Source organism: Miscanthus floridulus, chromosome 16, assembly GCF_019320115.1.
Source record: "Miscanthus floridulus cultivar M001 chromosome 16, ASM1932011v1, whole genome shotgun sequence".
Lineage (NCBI taxonomy): Eukaryota > Viridiplantae > Streptophyta > Magnoliopsida > Poales > Poaceae > Miscanthus > Miscanthus floridulus.
In genome coordinates, this window is record NC_089595.1 from 37,632,788 (window position 1) to 37,654,231 (window position 21,444).

A 21,444-nucleotide genomic window follows, 5' to 3' on the forward strand; every position below is an offset into this window, starting at 1 on the left:
AGAAATACGGAGAGAGGGGAACATTCTTCCTATCTGACGTGTGATAGTTCGATTTTTCTTTAAACTATGCTACAACCTACCAGCATTGCTCCTTTGTGTGATGTTTCGATTGTTTTCGTGAATTGTACTACTCGTGTCGCTATAGTATTATTTCACTACGTTTATAGAAAAAATTCTATCTTTAAATAATTTTATCATCAAAATAGATTTAACAATTTATCTAATGATATTAGTTATGCACTATAAATATTAGGTCAAAATTAAAAGCGTTGGAGTCCTCGATAAACGAGAACGACAGCTATTTAGGACAGGAGTACAAGCATTGTCCCTTTATATTTGAAAAAAAAAATCCTTGGTAAGTTGGACTCCGCGGTGCACATAGCAATTTGATCTCCTACAGTACGTCTAGCGAATCCGCAGGCGGCGCAACGCCCCAGAGGCCACAACGTGTCCTGGACCGGTTGCGCCCACGGTCCACGGACCACCCTCGCCGAGCGCATGCCCCGCACAGCCGCTCCCTACGCTCCACGTGTCCTGCTTGCCCGTCGCCACCACGAACCGACACGTGGGTCCACGTACAGGCGGCCTCACGTGTCAGAGACGCTCCCCACCTGTAGGAGTCTGCCTACCCTAGGATAAGGCCACCAAAGCGAGACGGCGTCAGTTTGCCGCTCCCTCAACACACGTACACCTCGCTCCCGTTAGTTAACTGCGGTTAAGTTAACCACGGTTAGGTAGAAAACAGCCCCAAGGATAACCCCGGTTAGATGGCCTGTTTATAAACCAGCCTCCCCTTCTCTTCCCGTGCCACGGCGAAGCTCCCCGAAGCCAAAGAAAGCTTCCACTAGAGCACGAGATCGCAGCAGCCACAGGCCAATAAAAAAGCAGCAAAGCAAAGCTACCGTCACTGACCGGCGTTTCAAGAAACGAAACGAGCATGATGATGATGGGAGAGGGAGCGCACGCACCGCCGTGGCAGCAGTCACCGGCGGCGGCCATCAGCAGCAGCATGATGGACGCGGACGAGGCGGCGTCGCCGTACGCCCTCCTGGCGGCGCTGCAGCATTATCTGCCGTCGAACGAGGCGGCGGCGGCGGCGTACGACGAGGACGACGAGGAGGCGGCCCTGTCGGCGGCGGTGGACGCGTACGCCTGCGACGAGTTCCGGATGTACGAGTTCAAGGTGCGGCGGTGCTCGCGCGGGCGGAGCCACGACTGGACGGACTGCCCCTACGCGCACCCGGGGGAGAAGGCCCGGCGGCGCGACCCCAGGCGGTACCACTACTCCGGCGCCGCGTGCCCGGACTTCCGCAAGGGCGGGTGCAAGCGCGGCGACGCGTGCGAGTTGGCGCACGGGGTGTTCGAGTGCTGGCTCCACCCGTCCCGCTACCGGACGCAGCCCTGCAAGGACGGCACCGGGTGCCGCCGCCGAGTCTGCTTCTTCGCGCACACGCCGGACCAGCTCCGCGTGCCGCCGCCGCCGCAGCAGTCCAGCGCCAGCCCGAGGGGCGCGTCGGTGGCGTCGCCGCTGGCCGAGTCGTACGACGGCTCGCTGCTCCGCCGGCAGGTGTTCGAGAGCTACCTCACCAAGAGCGGCATGATCATGTCGTCGTCGCCTACCAGCACGCTCGTCTCGCCGCCAAGGTCGCCGCCGTCGGAGTCGTCCCCGCCAATGTCGCCGGACGCCGCCGCGCTCCGCCGCGGGTCGTGGCCGGGTGTAGGCTCGCCCGTCAACGAGGTCCTCGCCTCGCTACGCCAGCTCCGCCTCGCCGGCGGCGGCGGCTCGCCGAGGTCGGCGCCTTCCGGCGGATCGTCGTTTTTGGCCGGCGGCGGCTACCCGTTCGGGTCCCCGAAGTCACCGGCCGGGCTGTACAGCCTCCCGTCCACGCCAACATCCAGGCCGTCCCCGGTCATGGAGAGGGTCGAGTCCGGGAGAGCCCTCCGCGAGAAGGTGTTCGAGCGGCTCAGCAAAGAAGCCACCGTGCCCAACGACACCTCCGGCGCCTCCGCCAACGTTGAGGGAGCGGCTCCGGATGTCGGCTGGGTCTCCGACCTCATCAACTAAGGGAGACTCATGAAACTATCAGCATCAACAACCGTGCCTCCTCTGGACGGTGCTTGTCCATGGTAAGTGCGTGGGGAAGCTTGGATGGAGGCATCACTGCACAACAGGAGAAGAAAGTTCAGGAAAACCAAAAAAACAAAAAAAAAAGTTTTTTTTTAGATTTCTACTAAGATTCTCCTGATCCTTGTACATACGTATGTTCCTCCCTGTGTGAATATTCTTGGATGGCTGTTGAAGGGAGGGGAGGCAGAGGCAAGGGAAGGGTTTGTTTGTTCTGAGGTTTCAGATGATGGCATGTCAGCGAAGGTAGGAGACAAGGTGGCAGCAAAACATGGTGGAAATGGATCAAGAAGACATGGCAGGCGACCATGCAGGTATATGAGTTATCTAGATGTACAAAGTGTCTGTTCGTGTGCGTGTGTGTGTGGAGGTGTAGCGTCGGAGGCGATCCAAGACCGGAGACGATGACTGGATTTGTCACCGCCGGCGCCTCCGGTGACGTTTCCGGCAAGCAGGCCTGGAACTTCTAATTTCCGCGAGCGATTCCAGAACGTACGTCGTCTTGAGTTTATGTTTACTCGCGTTCCAGCAGCGTTCATTCTGCTGTTTGCCTTTAAGAATTAAGATCCACGAGTTGTTATTACTGCTCTGTAATTTTCTCAATGTATTTCCTTATTGAACTACTGCTTCTGCTTATGGGAACATGTACCTTGTACCATGTAATATTTTTGCTGATAAGGAATTAATTAAAACCGCCCTTGTTAATTAATTACTGTACCATCTAAAAACATAGTGATGCCTTTTCATGTGACTGAATCAAATGTGCCCGATCTGTGGTGAATCTGGATAAACCAGGCGGGGCCTGGGCTCATCGATATTCAGAAACTACTGTGCTATCGTCGTGCTTGATGGGTGAATGATGCTCCCACACGACAACGAGGCCCAGTTCGGCTTATTTCGTATCCGGCTGTCACGTTCGGCTTTTTTTTTTTTTCTATGAGAACGGTGTTTTTTTTTCTTACAATATTTCAGTCAAAAACAGTATTTTTAGTTAATTTTAGTCAAGATTCAGCAAGTTGAATGGGACCGATGGACAGTGAGACTATCTTCAACAATAATACTCAAAATACAAGATCCAGTTGACATTTGAGTAGTGCTATAGCTAAAGGGTTCAATATATATTTGGCATATTCTCCAATAATAAGACTTAAAAGAGAATCCTTTTTATAAATGAGTTTTTGAAAGATGGGTAGCGCTATAGTCAAAGAGTTCCATATCTATTTGGCATTTTCTTCAAAAACATGATCCAAAAAGAATCATTTCTACAAATGAGTTTTCAGAAGATAGAATGTTTGTATTTGGGTTGTGTATATCAGATAACTCAAAATAGATCTTCTATAAGTAGTCTGTTGAGGACTAATTTTGAGTCTGCTAATTATTTTGGATTTATGTATTCATATGAATCTCTTGTTACAGAGAGTATGAGGTGGATTGCTTCTCTCTAGTACGGGGAGCTGTCGGGGCGCCGTTGTCCGGGGCACGGAGGCCCGGGGTCTGTTGGCGCTATATATGTTCATGTAGCCCGTAGCCCAATGACATGACCTGAAGTACGTTTCTTTAGCCCGTTCTAAGCACGGCACAGTCCGATGACCAGGTGAAAGGTTCTAATATAGCTAAAGGGGGATGAATAGCCTATTTAAAAATCTACAAATCAACTAGAGCAATTTGATTAGTATGACAAATAGCGTAATGCAAACTTGCTCTAGCTCTACAAGGGTTGCAAGCCACCTATCCAACAATTCTAGTTGCAATGATTACTTAGACATACAAACTTGCTATGTAATTACTCACTAAGAGCTCTCAACCTTGCTACTCTAAAGAGCTCAACTAGATGAATATAAATAATAAAGCAAGCTCTCAATTCTAATTACACTAAAGAGCTTGTGTCAACTAGTTTGCAAGAATGTAAATAAGTGAGTAGAGTGATTATATCGACGTGTAGGGGATGAACCAATCATAAGATGAATATATAGCCAATCACCGGGAGAATGCCAAAAACAAGAGACAATCGATTTTCTCCCGAGGTTCACGTGCTTGCCAATACGCTACGTCCCCGTTGTGTCGACCAACACTTGGTGGTTCGGCGGCTAAGAGGTGTTTCACAAACCTCGTCCACACGATTGGACACCGCAAGAACCGACCCACAAGTGAGGTAACTCAATGACACGAGCAATTTACTAGAGTTACCTTTCGGCGCTCCACCGGGGAAGGTACAACTCCCCTCACAATCACCGAAGGCGGCCACGAACAATCACCAACTCGTGCCGATCCTTCACCGCTGCTCCAACCGTCTAGGTGGTGGCAACCACCAAGAGAAACAAGCAAAATCCGCAGCGCAACACGAATACCAAGTGCCACTAGATGAAATCACTCAAGCAATGCACTTGGATTCTCTCCCAATCTCACAAAGATAATAAATCAATGATAGAGATGAGTGGGAGGGCTTTGGCTAAGCTCACAAGGTTGTTATATCAATGAAAATGAGCAAGAGTTATCCCTTGAGCCGGCCATGGGGCTATAAATAGAGCCCCCATCAAATAGAGCCGTTGTACCCCTTCACTGGGCAAAACACGCTCTGACCGGACGCTCCGGTCATACCGACCGGACGATGGCCCTCAGCGTCCGGTCGCCCGATGGACGCCATGTGTCACCAGCTTCAAACGCTGTTCGTCAGATTTCAACGGCTACGAAGCTGACCGGACGCTCCGGTCAAAACTGACCGGACGCTGAAGCTCCAGCGTCCGGTCGTTTCCAGTAAGCTCCCCGAGGCATGTTTTTTCGACCGGATGCGTCCGGTCCACCTTGACCGGACGCAGCCAGCGTCCGGTGCTCAACCCTTAGCCACTGTGCAGACCCGTCAGTTTGACCGGACGCAGAAACCAACGTCCGGTGCATCTCAGGTCCAGCGTTCGGTGCAACACCAAAACTGGTGACCTCTCTGCCAGCTCGACCGGACGCAGCCTTTCAGCGTCCGGTCGCTGAGTGATCCAGCGTCCGGTCAGTAGACCGACGCCAGCATTATTTCGACCAACTCCATTTCAACTCTAACTTCTTCACCCTTGCTCAAATGTGCCAACCACCAAGAATTTTGCATCCGACGCAATAGAAAATAGACATTTCATTTTCCCGAAAGCGCCGAATCCTGCCGAGCAAGCTCGGCGGGAGGGAGAGAGGGACCCAAACCCATCTCAACCCTGCAAACACCTTGTGCACATGTGTTAGCATATTTTCACAAATATTATCAAGGGTGTTAGCACTCCACTAGATCCTAAATGCATATGCAATGAGTTAGAGCATCTAGTGGCACTTTGATAACCGCATTCCGATACGAGTTTCACTCCTCTTAATAGTACGGCTATCTATCCTAAATGTGATCATACTCACTAAGTGTCTTGATCACTAAAACAAAATGGCTTCTACATTTTATACCTTTGCCTTGAGCCTTTTGTTTTTCTCTTTCTTCTTTTCTAAGTTCAAGCATTTGATCATCACCATGCTATCACCTTTGTCATGATCTTCGTCATTGCTTCATCACTTGGAGTAGTGCTACCTATCTCATAATCACTTTGATAAACTAGGTTAGCACTTAGGGTTTCATCAATTAACCAAAACCAAACTAGAGCTTTCACCAGGACCGTGCCTGGGCCGCACCCCAGACACGCGGGCTGGCACGGCACGGCCCGCATTTGAGGCCGACCCAATAGCGGCCCGATGACCACCCTGGCGGCCTAGCCTGCTAAGAGCCCAAGCCTCCTACCTGTGCACACTAACCCTAACTTGCTCTCATGATCTCACGGTTCCCACCCCAGCGCCGCTCTTCTTTCTCCCGACGTGTTCACGCACACACTCCTCACTCCCCCGAGTCTGACCCTACCTTTCCCTCTCCTCCCACTATTCTCTCTTTCCCGAATCGCTCATCAGCCTCATCTCCGCAGCGGCGCGACCCTTAGCACCAGTAGGCCAGCATCGCCGGGCACCTCCCCCACGCCCCAGCACTGCCACGCGGCAACCTCCTCACCGCCCCTCCAACACGCGACCATGACAGCCGGCCTCGAATAACAGCGGTGGCCGGCCTCGAGCGGTGGCGGCATTGAGTGCGGCTGTCGGCCGGCCAGCCACCTCCTCCTCCATGCCCCCGCGCAGCTACACCGCAAGCGCCGGCCACCTCCGCCTTCTCCCGAGTCCCGACTCCGATCTCGCTCCCCCTTTCTCTCTGCCGAGCTCTACCGTGTTGTGCCTTGTCGTGCCGTACCTGGCACGGGCCCATGCCGTGCCGGGCCGGGCCGGCCCGATGGACATATAGTTGGCGCCTTCCCGGCCGGCGACGTCAATCCATTACCAGCCCGCTGTTACGTGTGCGATTAGTACTTGTGGGTCGTCTCGGACTCTCGAGTGGACAAATCATGGATACAATTGACTTCAACCACAGATGCCTAGTAGTACGTACCATCGTCCCTCAGCCTGTTCGGTTGGCTGGTTCATATCGTTGCTGGTTCGTGAAGAAGTACTGCTGGCTGGTTTGTGTGAGAGAAAAATACTGTTTCGGCTGAAAATTTACGATCGTTTACGACAAGCCACAGCCAAATGAACAGGCTGCCTGTTCTTGGCCTTGGCGGACCACAGATCTAGCACCCCGAGCAAGGTGTGTCTGGCTTTGGCAAATCAACATCTTTAGCTTCTTCCTTTCCACCTGATTGCCTGCCTTGTGTTGGTACCGGATTTTTTGGATGTTTAGTGCAGTGTCCTGTGAAACTTGGTATGATTGTATACATTGTTCGATCGGTACGGTTGCTTAATTATTACCATTAATCAGTCTGTTCGTTTGCTCGTAAACGATCGTACATTGTTCGATCGGTACGGTTGCTTAATTATTACCATTAATCAGCCTGTTCGCTTGCTCGTAAACGATCGTAAATTTCCAGCCGGGAACAGTGTTTTTCTCTCACACCAAACCAACCAGCAGTAAATAATCCACGATACGATACGGCCTCCCGAACAGGCTAATTGTCCGAACCTCTGCATGCTATTCTTGAACCAGTGGAAGGCTAGGTTGAATGTGAATGTGTAAGCTGGTTGAGGTACTTAGTAGTATAAGTAGTGTCACGTACGGGGAGTAATTTGCTCCCGCAGGTACTAGTTTTGGTGATGGTGACTCACGCCGTCTACAGAGCTTCACCAAACGACTACTTCGGAAGGTTGCCTCTCAGCTCTTGCCTCGCGCGCTACTCTGGTACTCCTAAGGGGGGCTCAAGTCCTCTCTCGGGTGCCTGCTTCGAAGCGAGGCGAGGTCCTCATCATGCAGCGCATGGGCCTCACCACAAGATTTCTCACGCCAAGCGCGTTGGGAAAGAAGGCATACAAGGACCTCTTCAAGGTGGACCCGACTGCTTCCAATTGATATCGAAGCGTTGCGTGCCCTATTTCTAGACAGCGGGGTAGGGACGTGCAAGAAGTAGCGTCGATGGAAGGCTGCTTCCTGAGTCAAAGGCCGCTCATCATAAATCTTTTGCGTATTCGAGAAAAAAACTAGTTTTGGCCCCGTTCGACTTACCTTAAAAGTCGACTTGTTTGGCTTCTTTTTTTAGCCGGAACAGTGTTTCTCTCTCACAACAATTCCGTTTTGGCTTGTTTTTTCAGCCAATTTCAACCAAGCGAATGGAGCCGAAAAAAAGTTCCCCTGGTTTGCTCTCACCGGTCGGATAAACATGTCATTATAATCTCATGTGTGTGGGGACAATGGAAAATGTAACCGACCAATTTTAGATGTATAGAAAGAGAAGATACTATTCCTTACATAGCTAGGCACTAGCTAGTCAGCAAAATGTGGTTAGGAAATGTACCCAAGAAGGAAATCCAAGGCAAAGACAATGTTACTTGTAGGAGGTCCACTGTGATGTGATGTTGTGGCACCATCATGGTCCAAGGAGTTGTAGTAAGCCTCTTGCTGCTTTTTTATTCAGGGAACTCCTAGATGCGTCTTTCCTTGTGCTTGCTGCACTCCATCAACCCCATGCATGCTTAGAGTAGAAGGTGTGGGCTGTGGGGTAGGGTTGTGTATATCTGAGCTAGCTGTTGCATCCGAAGAGGAGGAAACATCTAGACGTAGTGCTGGGTTCCCAGAGGCAAGGTAGTCTTTATTAGTAAGCACCACTTAACCTTTACTCCTCCGTTGATTGAGACGCTCTATTTGCTAGGGACACCCACACCAACACCTTTGCTGGTTTTTAGCTGAGCCCCTCCTCCATGTTGAACTTAATCCGTTGCAACAGCACTAGACAGATAGGCACCGCGAGCCAGGAAAGTCATGGCGTTCTTGTGAGCGAAGTAAAGGAGGGGTTGTATGTACTAGCAAGCAGGGCCGTGCGCCGGCATGGGATAGCCATCAGACGGCCCCTGATATGCTTGGCAATCAATGGAGTCACCGACCTTTGCTTGCTTTCCTGCAACGAGCTAGGGACCATGTCCTGGGGCGCATGGGTGGACCCGTAGAAGGCCAAGGGAGACGAACTTGGTGCCGGTACGTGATTGAGGGGCCTACGCCTACTGCTACATTATACGGAGATGCAGCTCCCAAGACCAAGAGGCCAAAGGCAAAGCGGCGTTGCAAGCGGCTGATAAGCCGACTAAAACTATTTTATTATGAGAAAATAATACTGTAGATCTAGCTAATAAGCCGACTAATAAGTCCCGGCAAAGGACGATGGATTTAGAGCGGTAGGCTGCGTGCATCTACTGTACGTCCGTCGTAGACCTGTAGCTCCCCTTTCAAAGACATGTACGTACTGCATCTTTGTGAAATTACGGTTGTTGCTCTGTTGGTTCCGGCCTCTTGTGAATGTGAGTTATGATCTTCAAGCACATAGTATAATTGTACAGGGTGTTCGGCTGGTAGGTAAAATAGTGTTCTGTGAGAGAGAATAAACTAAAACAAACTGAGACCAGAACAGCCGAACACCCTCGTAGTTTTTCCCCCTCTTAACTAGTACTCCATCCGTTCCAAATTATAAGATATTTCAAGAATCTTGAAGAGTCAAAAAAATCTAAAGTTTAACCAAAATTATAGAAAAAATTATAAAAATTTATGATATCAAATAAGTATACTATAAAAAATATAATTAATGAGAAATCTAATTAACATCATAAATATTATTATTTTATCATATAAATTTGGTCAAACTTAAGATTTTTAGACTCTCCAAAATTTATAGAATGACTTTTGATTTGGGATGGAGGGAGTAGTCACTATCGATGTTTGTATTGTATCCACAAGAAGCGAATGGATGGCTAATCTTGTTTGTACTAAGCTTTGCTAGCTAAACTCACAAAGTTGTAAACCTTATAATCTAGTACACAAGTTAAATTCTAAAAAAATTAAAACCAAAACTAGCAGGGTTATTACACATTTACACTAGGTTATGAGCAAGGTGATAAGCTTTTAATAGGACCTATTGTTGACAGCCAAAAGGGGTCAAAGGAAGTTACATTTTTATTTGAGAGGTTGAGATGTTGGAAGTTCCGATGAGAAGGTTGCATTTTTACTTGGGAGATTGAGATATCAGAAGTTCTAACGCATGTCGGAAGTTCTGACCTGAGAGGTTCCCAGGTCTTGGGAGTTATGCGTCGAACTATCGACATTCCCTATCCGAATCCAAATGTTCCTAATTTCGATCCAAACTCCCATGATCTCGTGGGAAACTTGCAGATTGGCGCCACAAGGAGTTGATGACAATGCAACTCGGTTGGTTGCAGCCCATGTAGACTGGCACCATGGTGGATGGTCAAGCATGTCTACGACCAATCTTGTCGGGTATCGATATTAGGGATACCCAAAGCAAGAAAGTTAGCATCCACGCTGACTTCCCCAGATGGCTCAAGACGTATTAAAAGGTCTCGCCCGACCCCTTAGGTGCGAGCTCCGTCTCGCCCGACCTCGAGGACGCGGGCTCTGTCTCGCCCGATCTCGAGGCCACGAGCTCCGTCTCACATGACCCCTTGGGTGCGTGCTATGTCTCGCCCAACCTCGAGGATGTAGGCTTTGTCTCGCCCGACCTCGAGACGGTGGGCTCCGTCTCGCTCGACCCCTTGGGTGCGAGCTCCGTCTCGCCCGACCTCGAGGACACAGGCTCTATCTCGCCCGACCTTGAGGCCGCGGGCTCCGTCTCGCCTGACCCCTTCGGTGCAGTCTCTATCTCGCCCAAGGTCACGGGCTCTGTCTCACCCGACCTCGAGGATGTAGGTTTTGTCTCGTCCGACGGAGACCCATATCGTCGCCAACCACTCCAGGTCCAAGCATATGGGCCTGGATCAAAACTCTGACTCTAGGGAAGAGGCTGGCATGCCTCGATGTAACCCGTGGCCATGACGGGCCATACGTAGGATTCACATCAAGAACAGTGTTGGACGTGCTAGTGTTGTTCTGCCTAATCCTCGTACGGACGCTGATAGGTGCGTTAGTTCACCATGACGTCCGCCGAGATGGAGTGGAACACCATGACCGACAGATGACGCATGCGCATGGTGCCAGTGATGAACAAAGCCACGACATGGAGCCATCCCTATTGACATCTACAGGATCAGCAGGACCCGTATGAAGAAGAAAAAAGACCTACCAACCCTAGAAGCCTTCTTCTCTCTCTTGTTCTTCTCCTTTTCCTCCTGTAACCCACGATTTCCCTTCATCACTCAAAGGGGAAGTAGGGCACCCCTCGCTGGAAGAGGGGAACACAAGAGTACGACACGAGCATATGGCTGAGCGACAATCGAGCTCTCAGCACCCGTTCACTCCTTCCACCAGAGACTTGGGATCCTTTTCCTCTCTCACCTGTTTGTAACCCCTGATGCAAACCAAGTGCTGGTAATACGAGCAGCAACGAACTGGACATAGGGATGTTCCACCCAAACCAGTATAAACCCTTATGTCCTCCGAGCACACCATCTAAGCCAGATGTGTAAATACAAATTTACTCATCGATGGTCCAAAAACACTGACAATTGGTGCGCCAGGTAGGGGCTTTTTGCGTGTCTCGACATTCACATCAGGCCTCGGATGGCTAGTCATGGTGTCAGGTAGGTCCTAGGCGTGCACATGCGCTTCAGGAACCTAGACTCATCATTATGACGGAAGGAGAGTTGGTGCAGGTTCCCGTCGCCGTCCAACCTCTCCACTCCACCAGCCTCGACATGATCACCAAGGCACTTGAGGAGTTGTAGCTGAATGCACTGGAGGCCTGCGCCCTCAGGAGTGACTAGCTCCTCGTCTTCGATTACGGGAGGCTAGAGCGCCAGCTCGGCGCCTTCCTAGGACCCCAACCATCCTAGGAGGACCTACACCGCCTCACCTTCTCGTTCACCAACGTTATGATGCAGCTTGCTGGAGGAGTGCCGCTCTCCCTAGAATACCTCATTCGGAGCGCCCCGACAGCGCTCCCGTTTGGTCTGCGCAACGCCGTAGAGATCGTGGGCCACCTTGTGGCGCAGCGCACGCCCCCATCCTCTACGAACGATGAGTTTGTGGGGATGACCAAATACATCACGTAATCTTTCCATGACCTTCTCATGGGAGAATCAGAGTCGCCCTCCGACTCTGACTCCAGCAGGGGGAGCCATCACACCTCGCGAGAATGTTTCATGGCAGGTACCCCCGAGGGATACATCAAAAGCATCCATAAGGGAGGGGCTACCCCAACAGATGACCTCAATGATGAGGTCAAGGGGGATGTAGGGGCCCCACCTCACCTATAGGTAGAGTAGCTGAGGGTGTGACACCAAGAGCTCGAAGAAGCACGACTCCAGCTCAAGTAGGAATGCGCATAGCTCGAGCACCATGGAGACGGTGGGCGTGCATGCGTTGTGGCCTGCGACGTGAACCAGAGGATCATCGAGGATGACAAAGCCTTCCCACACTTCACTCGGGCAAGCTAGAACATCGCTACCACGGCAGCCTTGCTCTGGGGGCTTCCAGGGCCCATGACCCTCGAGGATCGTCGGGCCCATCGTGAGATTCACATGCTACTTGAGCGTGCGGCAGTGGAGCAGGCCAAGAGCTTGCTATCCCGACAACACAAGCTCGACGCCAACCAACACGTGCCCTCAGAGTGACCCAACAGGGATGTGTTAGCCCACTAGGCGTAGCGAGGCAGCAGGCCACGCGCCACGGCCCCGGTGCATGAGCATCTTAGCCTCCACCGTGATACACGCGACACCCTAGATGCCCATAGGCATGCCCACAGCAATGAGAGGGAGGAGGCTAGCCATGGCTACCACCCTCGTTATGGTGGATGCTACAACAGTGGCGAGGACCAAAGCCCAAGCCTCTACTTGCCGGGACCTCAGGCCTTTGGCCGACACATCCTCAACGTCGTCTTCCCACCGTGGTACCGATCGCTGAGTAATATCCTGAAATACTCTAGGGAAGCAAACCCCGAACTGTGGCTCAAGGATTATCCGCTTGCTTGCCAAGCCGGTGGAGCGGATAGTGATAATTTCATTATATGCAACCTTCTATTGTTCCTGACTGATTCGGCATAAACGTGGTTGGAACACCTTCCACCCAACTGAATCTAAAGTTGGGCGAACCTAAAAGAAATTTTCATGGGAAACTTCCAGGGCACATACGCGCATCTTGGGAACCCATGGGATCTCAAAAACTACCAATAAAAGTTTGGGGAAACTCTTTATGGGTACATCTAGCGCTTCTCCTGGTAGTGCAACGAGCTGCCCAATGTCGCTGACGCCGACGTCATAGGAGCTTTCCTATCCGGGACCACCTGTGAGTCCTTGGTTCACAAGCTAGGACATAAGGGCCTACGAACCACCAAGGAGGTCCTCGACATCACCACCAGCCATGCCTTGATCGAGGAGGCGGTCGAGGCGATTTTTGACCGCCCCAAGGGCAAGGCAAAGTGGGACGAGGACACTGGCGAAGGCGCTTCCAACTGCCCCAAGAAGAAGAAGAACAAGCAGCGGCGCAAGGGCTCGGTCATGGCCACTGCCAACCGCAAGGGGGGTCGGAAGCCCACTGAGGGTACCTCAGACCACTTTGAGAAGCTGCTCGAAGGGCCATGCCCAAACCATGCTTTCCCCGTCAAGCACCTATTCAAGGACCGCATCCTCATAAAGCGGTTCTTGTCTAGAGGCTCCAACAAGGAGAAGCATAGGAAGGAGCCCAAGCTAGCCGTAGATGATGTCGAGGGGAAGGACGGCAGATTTCCAACGCTAGATGGTTGCCTCATGATCTTTGAAGGGTCGGTGGCCTATGACTCCAAGCACCGCCATAAGTTGCGGGCCGCGAGGTCTATATGGCTGAGCCGATCGAGCCTTCCTTCCTCCGATGGTCAAAGTCTGCCATAACCTTTGATCGGACTGAACACCCAGAAAGTGTCCTACAGTCGGGAAGATATATGCTCATGGTTGACCTAATCATCAGCGCAAAGTGGCTCACCAAGGTGTTGATGGATGGAGGTAGCGGCCTCAACATCATGTAAGCTAAAATGCTCGACACCATAGGCATCGACTGATCGCGCATCTAGATGATCGAGGTGCCTTTCCATGGCATTGTGCCTGGAAAGCAGGCCATGCCACTTGGGCAGGTCAATCTACCCATCACCTTCAGGAATCCGACCAATTATAGGATGGAGACCCTTACCTTCGAGGTAGTCGGGTTCCACGGGACCTACCACGCCATCGTGGGACATCCATGCTATGCGAAGTTCATGGCCATCCCAACTACACCTATCTAAAGTTGAAGATGTCAGGTCCATGTAGGGTCATCACCATTGGCACCTCCTTCCAGAGCACCTACGAGTGCGAGGTCAAGTGCTGTGAACACGCCACGACAATTGTCGCCTCCAAAGAGCTTGTGGCCATCAGGGAGGAGGTCGTCAAAGAAGTGCCCGACCCCAAGCGGTCAACCGGGTCTTTCAAGCCTATAGAGGGTGCCAAGGAGGTTCTCATAGACCCCAGTGGCTCTAAGGGCAAAGTGATGTGCATCGGCACCACGCTTTCCTCTAAATAGGAAAGCACGCTCGCTGACTTCCTCTGCGCCAATAGAGACATCTTTGCGTGGAGACCCTCGAACATGCTAGGCATTCTAAGAGAAATCATTAAGCATGCCTTGAAGATTAGGCTAGGCTCCAAGCCAGTGAAGTAGCGTCTATGTCGCTTCAACGAGGAGAAACGTAGGGCCATCGGCGAGGAGATTGCGAAGCTTTTGCCAACCGGATTCATCAAGAAAGCATACCACCCTGAGTGGTTAGCCAATCTCATTCTTGTATGAAAAAAGAGTGGGAAATGGAGAATGTGTGTTGACTACATAGGTCTTAACAAAGCATGTCCAAAGGATCCATTTCCTTTGCCGCGCATAGACCAAGTAGTCGACTCGACCTCAGGGTACAAAACCCTTGGCTTCCTTGATTTGTACTACGGGTATCATCAAATCACAATGAAAGAGTCTGACCAGCTCGTGACTCTTTTATCACCCTATTTGGATCGTTCTACTACATCACAATGCCGTTTGGTCTAAAAACACGGGGGCTACGTATCAACGTTGTATGCTCAAGTGTTTTGGGGACCTCATTGGGCGAACCATTGAGGCCTACATGGACGACATCGTGGTCAAGTCCAAATGGGCTAACCAGGTCATAGCTGACCTAGAATAGACCTTTATGAAACTATGAGCAAATGACATCAAACTCAACCTCGAGAAATGTGTTTTTGGGGTCCCAAGGGGTATGCTGCTAGGTTTTATCGTCTTCGAGCATGGCATCAAAGCCAACTCAGAGAAGATGTTAGCCATCACTAGGATAGGCCTGATTCAGAACATAAAGGGTTATAGTGAGTTACAAGGTGCCTCGCCGCACTCAGCCATTTTATCTCATGCCTAGGTGAACGAGATCTCCCCCTCTATTGACTTCTAAAGAAAGCCCACCGTTTTGAATGGACACCCGAGGCCCAGGAGGCACTTGATAAGGTCAAGCAGCTCCCAATGAAGTCCCCAATCTTGGTCCCCCCAATTGAGGGGGAATCGCTTCTGCTCTACATTGCGGCCACCACGCATGTGGTCAGCGCCGCCTTGGTGGTAGAGCAAGAAGAAGAGGGACACACCCTCATAGTGCAGCATCCCATGTACTTCATTAATGAGGTCTTGTCTGATTCCAAGACTCGCTACCCCCAAATCTAGAAACTCCTATACGCCATGCTTATTGCTAAGAGGAAGTTGCATCACTACTTCGAGTCGCATCCGGTGACAGTCATGATGTCCTTCCCTCTCGACGAGGTCATCCAAAACTGGGATGCCATGGGAAGAATTGTGAAGTGGGCACTTGAGCTGATTGGTTAAGGCATTTCATATGCCCCTCCAACGGCCATCAAGTCCCAAGTGTTGGCTAATTTCATTACAAAGTGGACCAAGATTCAAATGCCACCAGCAGTCATCGACCAAGAGTACTAGACGATGTACTTCAACGGGTCACTAATGAAGAAAGGTGCCAGCGTGGGGCTAGTCTTTGTTTTGCCCCTTAGGGTACGCATGAGGTACATGGTTCGCATCTATTTCCACTCCTCCAATAATGTGGTCGAGTATGAGGCACTCATTAATGGCCTACGCATCACCATCGAGTTGGGTATCCGATGGCTTGACATCCAGGGCGACTCCTAGCTAGTTATTGACCAAGTCATGAAGGAATCAAGCTACCATAATGCCAAGATGGCTACATATTGCTGAGAAGTCCACCAGCTAGAGGACAAGTTCCATGGTCTCGAGCTCAATCACGCCGACACGCTGGCAAAAACGATGTCCGACCGAGAGCTGGTGCTGATGGGCGTCTTCGCCAGCGATCAGTATAAGCCCTCGGTCTGCTATGAGGAGCCAAAATAGACCTATGATGGGCCGCCTACCCTAGGCTCAGGGGCTAACCAGTTGGTGGCTCCATACGACCCCAAAGTCATGGAGGTTGACGAGGATCCAGCAATAGAGCCCAACGCTCTGGCCAACTGGAGGACATCTTACCTCAACTACCTCCTCCATGAGGCGCTGCCGATGGACAAAATGGAGGCTCAGTGGCTCACGTGTCACGCTAAGTCCTTTGTTGTTATTGAGGGCAACCTCTATAGGCGAAGCCACACCGGGATCCTATAGCGCTGCATCCCCATCGAACAAGGGAAGTAGTTGCTGAGTGATATCCATGGTGGGGTCTACGGGCACCATGCCACACCTAGGACCTTAGTCAGAAACACGTTCCAACAAGGGTTCTACTAGTCGACTACAGTAGCTGATGCTAAATAGATTGTGAGCACCTATGAAGGGTGTCAATACTATGCTCGATAGACCCACCTGCCGGCCCAAGCACTCCAAATGATCCCCATCACATGGCCGTTCATGGTCTAGGGGCTCGATCTAGTTGGACCTCTCAAGAGGGTGCCTAGGGGCTATATGCACTTGCTTGTTGCCGTAGACAAGTTTACAAAGTGGATAGAGGCTCGACTGATCTTCGTGATCAAGTCCGAGCAAGCCATGTTGTTCCTCCTAGACATCGTCCATCGCTTTGGAGTCCCAAACTCCATTACCATGAATAATGACACGTAGTTCACCGGGAAAAGTTCCTCTGATTCTACAATGAATACCACATCTGCATTGATTGGGCCACCATGGCGTACCCCCACATGAACGGGCAGGTCGAGCGTGCGAACAACATGGTCCTACAAGGCCTCAAGCCTAGGATCTTCAGTCAGTTGAACAAGTTTGGTAGACGATGGGTCGTGGAGCTTCTGGTGGTGTTCTGGAGCCTGAGGACGACCCCTAGCTGGGCCACCGTCTACATACCATTCTTCATAGTCTACAGTTCTGAGGCTATCCTCCCAACCGACCTCGATTATAGAGCGCTGAGGGTCAGAGCGCATGATGAATAGGGAGCCAAGGCATCCCTCGAGGATGCCATGGACTACCTAGATGAAGCATGTGATGTTGCCCTCCTCTACTCGGCCAAGTACCAGCAAGCATTGTGCCGATACCATAGCTGTCAAGTACGGGGTTGGGCCTTCAACGTTGGGGACCTAGTGCTCTGCCTCGTCCAGAGCAACAAGAACTGCCATAAGCTCTATCCGCCTTGGGAGGGATCATATGTCATCACGGAGGTGCTCTGACCAGGCACCTATAAGCTCAAGACCATCGACGATGAAGTCTTCATCAATGCCTGGAACATCGAACAACTACATCGCTTTTACCCTTAATCTACGCAAGTTTTCTCTTATCGGTTTTGCTATCGACTCCTCAATCTTTAGTGACACCTGACTCCAGCAACGGCAAGGGGTCGAGCCTCACTTGGGGGCTGATAAGAGCATATCTATCTGGTAGACATTCTCTATGCCCAACCCTCTCTCATGTTAAGATCTAGAAGCAAGGGTGTTGGAAATAAACGTTGAGTAAAACTGGTCGGACCGCACGAAACCTATGCCCCAGTGGCTATGACATTTTTTGTCACCAGCGTGATCAGAGTTTATTGCCCGCACCCTGAGCTTTTTAGCCTTAACTACGGAAAGAGTCAGAATGCATTAAAAAGTATATCTATTCAGTAGACATTCTCTATGCCTGACCCTTTCTCATGTTAAGATCTAGAAGCAAGGGTTGTGGAAACAAACGCTAAGTAAAACTGGTCGGACTGCAAGAAACCTATGCCCCAGCGGCTACGGCATTTTTGCACACCAGTGTGATCAGAGTTTTGTCACCCGCACCCCAAGCTTTATAGCCTTAATGATGGAAAGGGTTAGAACGCATTAACCTTTTTATACAAAAAGGGGAGAAGAGCTAAAAATCTATTTGTCCATAACGAAATTTAAGAGCTTCTCCAATTATTACAAGTTTGCCTCCTGGCTTATCTACCTAACTAATTTCTTGGAGGGATGATCTCATCCTCTATCTCGGTAGGTAAGTCCTATGCCAAAGGGGCCACCTCCTTCTCGATGTCATCCACCTCGGCGTCGGTATAGACAGGCGTGAGAACCGTCATAGGTAAGAAGGGATACAGAGCTAAAAATGCTCCTATGGCCCATTCAGGCCTAGGAGTTTGAAGGCTGGCCCTCTGATGGGTTCATAGCCACTCTGGTGCGCTCTTAGAGTGAGGGGTGGAAAGGGATGGGCCCACTAGCGGCCCACATTCGAGTCTTGATTGGTTCCCAGTCTATGGTTTTTCCTCAAAGAAAGGCAACGAGCCCTTAGGACTGGTTGAACAGATCCGAGAACTATATGGATTGGCCATCGAGAATATGGAGTCGGTCACTAGCTAACCCATGCCGAACCCTTGTGAACGGGAAGCTGGGGCCCCACTTGAACAATCTTGTTAACATCTCACTAAGCACCATGTTTCATCCATCGAGGAAAAATGTGGCACGACTCGGCCCCTCCATTTTATTGAAAAAATGCTTGAGCGATGATGATCACAAAGATGAGTTGACCCCTCGACTGGACCCCTGCAATGCATAGGGGCTCGAGGGAAGTTGGACTCACAAGGAGACCAAATGCGCGGTCATAGGACAATGGCTCAGATCCTAGGGAGGGGTAAGTCCTATGCTAGAGGGGCCACCTCCTTTTTGATGTCATCTAGCTCAGCGTCGGTGTAGACTAAAATGAGAACCGTCGCAAGTAAGGAGGGATACAGAGCTAAAAATGCTCCTATGGCCCATTTAGGACTAGGAGTTTGAGTGCTGGCCTGCCGATGGGTTCACAGCTACTCTGGGGCACCCTTACAACAAGGGATGGGCCTACTAGCAGCCAGTACCTAAGCACATGAGCGCCGTAGGCATCTTGGCCCACGTTTGAGTCTTGGTCGGTTCCCAGTCCATGGTTTTTCCTCGAAGAAAGGCAACGAGCCCTTGGGACTGGCCGAATGGACCCAAGAACTATATGGATTGGCCACCAAGAGTCTGGAGTCAGTCATCAGCTGACCCATGCTAGACCCCCACAAATGGGAAGCTAGGGCCCCACTCAGACTAGCCCGTTAAAAGCTCATCGAGCACCATGTTTTGTCGATCGAGGAAAAATGTGGCACTGCTCAGACCCCTCCATTTTATCAAAGAAACACTTGAGGGATGATGATCACAAAGATGAGCTGACCCTCGACTGGACCCTTGCTATGCATGTGGGCTCAAGGGAAGTAGGACTCACAGGGAGACTGAATGCGCGGTCGCAGTACGATGGTGGACCGATCGGATCCTAGGGGACTGGAATCAAGAACAATCTTTCCGACCTCCTGAATCCTACGATTACATGCCCCCTAGAAGGCCAATAGTGACAAAAGGGAATCGCTGTCCTACTAGGACATGCCATAGGCTATAAAAAGAAGGCCAAGGCCCTTAGAGTCCTCCCATCCAGAAAAGCCTCCAAAGGAGTATTCTACTCCTCCATTGGCTCGAGGGCTACTGTCGGGTATCGATATTAGGGATACCCAAAGCAAGGAAGTAAGCACCCACACTGACTTCCCTGAATGGCTCGAGATGTATTAAAAGGTCTCGCCCAACCCCAAGGCCATGGGATCCGTCTCGCCCAACCCCTTGGGTGCGGGCTCCATCTCGCCTGACCCCAAGGACGTGGTTTCCATCTCGCCTGACCTCGAGGACACAGGCTTTGTCTCGCCCAACCTCGAGGCCATGGGCTCCGTCTCGCCTGACCCCTTGGGACATTCTGCCCGAACCAGTATAAACCCTTGTGTCCTCCAAGCACACCATCTGAGCTACATGCGCAAATACAAATTTACTCGTCGGTGGTCCGAAAACACCAACAAATCTCCTACAGCAGCAAGAACTAGTAGAAGGTGACTTTTCGTGTCTGGCTACATGTGTGGGGAATCAGTGGTGGAGCCAGGAATTATGCATAAGGGGGGCGGTCAAAGAGTTTCAACATATGAGAACTTAGTGTAGCTTAATTGATTATATTTTTATTTGGAGGTTAAGCTCTATTTTTCTAGATTTGTTCCAGTATTTGATGATTTAAATTTTCACTATTTTTCCTATAGTAGACAACTATGTTTGTCGAAATTGGGGCACATATGATGACTAATGAATATTATAATCTACCTACTTATTATTTTGGAATTGCTCGTACCTATGGTAGGTGACTGTTGTGTCCACAACACGCGGTGCATGTGGATGACTCATGAATCCTAAAATCTAGCGTCTTAGTATTTCAAAAGTGCTCATAGTGAAGTAGGATGTGTGTTTGTTCATAGAAGTGAGTGTGCGAGCATATATGTGAGCGTCTACATCTATAATGTGATTCACAGTAAAAAAAGAGATGATCACCAATTGTTATTGCTAGTCAAGTATGTGTTCTATAAAATATAAAGTATAATGCAACATAAGTATTCTAGTAGAACAAAAAAAATCAATAGATATATATGTCCTAATATGGTAGACAAACAAATTTAGATAAATCAAAATATTTATTATAATTGTATTATATTCAATTTTGTTGTCTAGAGGATATTAGTAGACATATATAACAAGATTTTATGTATTATACCCTTTTAATATAAAAATAGACTATTAAACTCCATATATATTATAAAAATGTTTGTATTGTTAGGGGCAGAGCCATGGCCCTTGCTGCCCCCTTGCCTCCGTTAGTGTGGGGAATCGACATTGATGGCCGCACACTCGTTGGTTGGTCTAGTGCAGCGGCTATGGAGGAGGTTGTAGTAATAGCTTGGTGTGGCGACACATGGATATCCGATGTTTGGTGGGATAGTTGTGGTTGTGAAGCTGAGCCATGTTGATATACTACTACACTCGGACCTTTCACAGCCATGTCGTAACCCCCATCGCAGTCCAATTTTGGCCTCGACAGTAAGCTATCGGCAGTGATAGTCATAGCCATCACCGTCGATATTTGAGACCAATTGGGGTGCACACTACACCACCATATTGGCTTATCATCTGTCCATGATAAGGTCCTTACTTTCATGCATTGGAGCATGACCCGCCTGTGTGGGTATGCACTAACATCACCACATGGCTTATGATCCATCCGTGATCAGATCCTTATTCCATCACAATGGAGCATGACCCACCTGTGTCAAGGCGAACATCACTGTCACTTCAGCATATGAACCGTCTAGTCATAGGGCATGATCACCATCATGTTGCAGTATGATCTGCCCGTGATGATCCTTTAGTCAGTGTCGGGTTACTAAATGATGCAGCGGTGATACACTATTGACCCCTGCCGAATCAGATGAATAGTGGCAGTGAGGGCCGTATGCTTCACCAACGGCTAGTGGTATGGCGGTGATGACAAAACAACCAATGGCCCTTACATCCGACAGTGACAGAAT

At 50.2% G+C, this 21,444-nt stretch overlaps 1 protein-coding gene across 1 annotated transcript; it reads left to right on the top strand.

Annotated features, from left to right (window-relative positions):
• Positions 1 to 812: 812 nt before the first annotated feature.
• Positions 813 to 2,818, top strand: LOC136511599 (zinc finger CCCH domain-containing protein 35-like). The gene has a single exon (XM_066505643.1). The coding sequence runs from the start codon at positions 938 to 940 to the stop codon at positions 2,063 to 2,065; it is 1,128 nt and encodes a 375-aa protein (XP_066361740.1). The 5' UTR covers positions 813 to 937; the 3' UTR covers positions 2,066 to 2,818.
• Positions 2,819 to 21,444: the final 18,626 nt, after the last annotated feature.